Below are 3,852 nucleotides of genomic sequence, written 5' to 3'. Positions count from 1 at the left end.
TCTCTCTCTCTCTCTCTCTCTCTCTCTCTCTCTCTCTCTCTCTCTCTCTCTCTCGTGTCTCTGTCTCTCCCTCTCTTGGTTCTGTTGGTTCATCATTTTAACAGTGGTTCAGAGGGGTTATATAAATGAAGAGGAGGCTGGATGAGAAACTGAGTCCCTGAGTCTTATTTCAGAGAGGGGACCAGTGACCGTCCTGTCTGGCTCTAAGCACAGCTGCTGTGTGACTGGCTGACTACCATCCCACTCGCCACAACAAATAGAAGTCTTGATTATTTAAAATGCTTTGACTTTCAAATATTGGCAGCTAATTAGAAAGCACATGGTTCTTGTTCAGAGGCCATTTCATCAATTTGTTACTCCCGTCCTTTAGTTTCCTTATTCATGTTTTGGCTTCCCTGAGCAATTCATTGGGCTTACTAATTAAAATACATTCATCATTATGAAGAACTATATTCCAGCATATAAGATGGTGGGGGAAATCTGGTGTAAGAAAATAGATGTAAGGTGAAGAAATTGTCATATCCGATTGCTGAATCTGAGAGTCTGGTTTGGTAAAGGGCAGGTCACAGGCAACCCAAGCCTCTATGACACAACACTCCAGTGGCTTGGCAGAGCTCAAGTGTATTGCTTAGCTTCTATTTCACGCTATTCAATCACACACAAGCAATGCTGGGAAACGTTCTCCTCTCATCAGCCCAATTAATCTGATATTCTTAAGCAAGCCAGAAGCAAACAGCAGGCAAGGGTCAAAGGGCTGGCTGGAGACCTATCTCCCCTCACAACCACAACAGTTTACACTCTGTACATTCTGCAAGGCATGTATAGACATGGCCGAAGCTGAGATCAGAAGGGTCCAGTTCTTTCTCAGGAAGGCCAGCAGAGTGACTTCTGGGTCCACGTTCTTCTCTGTCACCTGTATTGGAAACAGGCAGGATTATGGGATTGAATGGATGACTCAGCAGAATGTCTGGCAGTCTGCTCCATCTGTTTGATGTGGGAGGTAAGATGGAGCCGACCAGACCTGCTCTGAGGGGAAACCGTGTTTGTTTACAGGGTGGGAGCCTCACAAGGCCAGTGTAGCAATGTGCTCTTCTGTGTGACAGGAGCTGGGAGTCCACTGCTGTGGGAGCCTATCTCTGGACTCTTTTCACTTTTGAAAAGTATCTGCACTCTGCATTTTCACTTCTGCTCTGTCATCTGGCCTCATGGAACCAAACAACTGAGTCTTTGGAAGTATTTTAAACTTGGAATGTTCAGGGGATAGTGAGGTGGTCCTATAGGGAGGGAAGGTGGGTGGGGTGTTTCTGCCATCTCTGGAATACTTGGTAGGGAACACTTGATCTCCAGAGTCTAGAATTTGTCACAGAGTCGGTGGGGGAAAGTTATTGTTGTCCTGGAGAGGCTCTGGTGCCTGCTGGTCCCCTGACATTTCAGTGGCCTGCTGGTGAGCCTTGACACCTTGCTCAGGACCCAGAGTAGCTCTAATGGGCTATTAGAATTTCCCCATCCTTCCTCTGGAAAGTGGTGTGTTCACACCAAAAGGCACACAGGAATGTTCTTGTTTTCTTTCCTGTTTGTATCCCTTAGCACAGTTACTGTGCTTTTGCCCTGGGATGTCACATGAGCACCTCTGGCCTTTCTTCTGCGTGACAGACAAGGAAGGGTCAGTGGGCCAACACTGGCTTCTTCCTTTCTCCTCAGAAGGGAGACACACACTTTTGCATAACTCAAAAAATACAAATCTCTAGGAAGATATTTCTAAGGTGAGAACTGTTTACTCCTTCTCTAGGGCTGAGTGGAGGTGCCTCATCACTAGAATAATAAGAAAACCTACTCTCCAATGCTCTTACTCTCACTTACTAGGCACTTTACAAACAGCTACCGAGAATATGATCAGACCCCACCCATACAAATATCTAACAGACTCCCACCACACAGACTTTCCTCTTCTTCCCTCCTCTCTCCTGGTCCCCTCTCCTCTCTATCTCTTGATTTATTCTCTGTTCTGACTACAGCCGTATCATTCTGGGCTCATAATTCCACCTGGGGCTGATGGAGGAAGGCGTCCCCTCTGGCTTTTGGGTCAGTGGGAAAGCTATTAATATCTCAGCTCAGGAGTGATGTCCTAGAAGGATGTCTGGTGGGTGCCTGGGGAGGCTGCACTCAGGTGAGAGCACGCGTGGGCAAATGAGGAGCCCTGTGGGGCTCTATCTGCTTCCTTGGGCCAACTCCTGAGGATAGACATGACTGCGACCCTTTTGAGTGTGTGGGGTCAGAGGTTTGAGAGGCTCTTGGAGGGGAGGTGACAAGAGTCTGGAGAAGCTATGTGCCCTTGAAAAGTAGAATGGGTCCTGGGCACTAAAAGCAGCCATGTGAGGTGGTGAGGCTAGGAAGGAGGTTACCAGTGAAAATAACAACTGAGAGGCTCTGACCTTGTCTCTATGTTTCCGGAACAGGCTGAAACCCAGGGGAAGAGGGGCCTCTAGGCTTTTCAACTTGTTGGTCATGACCCCTTTGGAGGTCAAATAACTTTCACAGGGGTCACCGAAGACCATCAGAAAACACAGATGCTTATGATTCACGACAGTAGCAAAATTACAGTTGTGAAGTAGCAATGAAAATAATTTTATGGTTGGGGTCACCACAACATGAGGAGCTGTATTAAAGGGTCACAGTGTTAGGAAGGCTGAGAATTACGGCCGTAGAGAAATTGACTTGATAAATGGAAATACAAAGATAGATCAATTAAAAAACTTCTGGAGTAGCCCGGCGGTGGTGGCGCACGGCTTTATTCCCAGCACTTGGGAGGCAGAGACAGGCAGATTTCTGAGTTCGAGGCCAGCCTGGTCTACTGAGTGAGTTCCAGGACAGCCAGAACTACACAGAGAAACCCTGTCTCGAAAAACCCAAACAAAAACAAAAACAAAAACAAAAAACAAAACAAAACACGTCTGGAGTTTGGAACACAAACTATGTTACAGGGTGTACTACTTCTGTGCCTTGTGCCTCAGGGGCTCCTGCCCAAATGAAGGAAGCAGCTTTCTCTCCATTTTTACAACAGCTGTGGGAAGCACACGTCACAGGAGAACTCCGAGTCTCAGGGAGGTAAAGTAGTTTGTATCAGGTTATATGTGAAGTGCCACCCAGAGTGTATGCCAGAGTCCCAGGGTATGCAAAGAATCCCAAGGCATTCCTGCCTCCCACTACTGCCAAGACTCAATTGTTGGCTTTGAGGAAAAAAGAGAAGTCAGACGGGTTCCTAACCTGAGTCTTTGTCCTGGAAAGGAGAAGCTCAGATCGGATTCCTGAGTGCCCCAGAGCCAGGGGTTTTCTGCTGCAAGCCACAGGGCTAACTCTACGGATCACGTACCTTCCTCCCGTTCACAAAGAACTCCAGCTCATCCGAGCTCTGGGCTGGGCAAGGCATGGCTCTGGTGAGTTTGGCCTCTTGGCTCAGATACCAGCTCCAGAAGTGAAGAGAAAGGATTTTCCCTGAGTGGAAGCGGGCAGCCTGGAACCTCAGCAGGGACAGCTTGGAGCGGAGAATTCCTTGCTTCGTGGCATTTTAAAGTCTAGGGCCTCCTAATCCCATGCCTTACCTCCCACCAACCCTGGCTTTGAAGCTGGCTCAGGATGCAACCTATACCTGTTCTCTTGCTTTCTCTGAAATCTGAGAGCATCGTGTGAAACCCACAAACAACAACCTAAGCTTACACCCACTCTGTGCATTGCCGCACCCCAGCAACCTGCCCCAGTTTCAGAGGGACTGTGAAGAAAGCTAGCAGTAAGCTTCCCAAGACCCTGCCCCTGAATCTCCCCAGCTTGTTTTTCATTCTTTATGAGAAAATGAAT

The 3,852-nt window shown here is 47.9% G+C and overlaps 1 protein-coding gene across 1 annotated transcript in view; it reads right to left on the bottom strand.

Moving 5' to 3' along the window:
* The window catches only part of LOC114619805 (aldehyde oxidase 2), an 88,603-nt gene extending 85,176 nt beyond the window's left edge, over positions 1–3,427 (bottom strand). The window contains exons 1-2 of the mRNA XM_028765734.1: positions 3,371–3,427; positions 856–913 (exon numbers count right to left, since the gene is read on the bottom strand). Coding sequence (XP_028621567.1) covers positions 856–913; positions 3,371–3,427 — 115 coding nt within the window. The remainder of the gene's footprint in view (positions 1–855; positions 914–3,370) is intronic.
* Between the last annotated feature and the right edge of the window lie 425 nt (positions 3,428–3,852).

The sequence above is a fragment of the Grammomys surdaster genome, unplaced genomic scaffold, assembly GCF_004785775.1.
Source record: "Grammomys surdaster isolate TR1022 unplaced genomic scaffold, NIH_TR_1.0 165, whole genome shotgun sequence".
NCBI lineage: Eukaryota > Metazoa > Chordata > Mammalia > Rodentia > Muridae > Grammomys > Grammomys surdaster.
The sequence above is the reverse complement of the archived record's forward strand: the minus strand, read 5'-3'. Positions and strand labels throughout refer to the sequence as shown.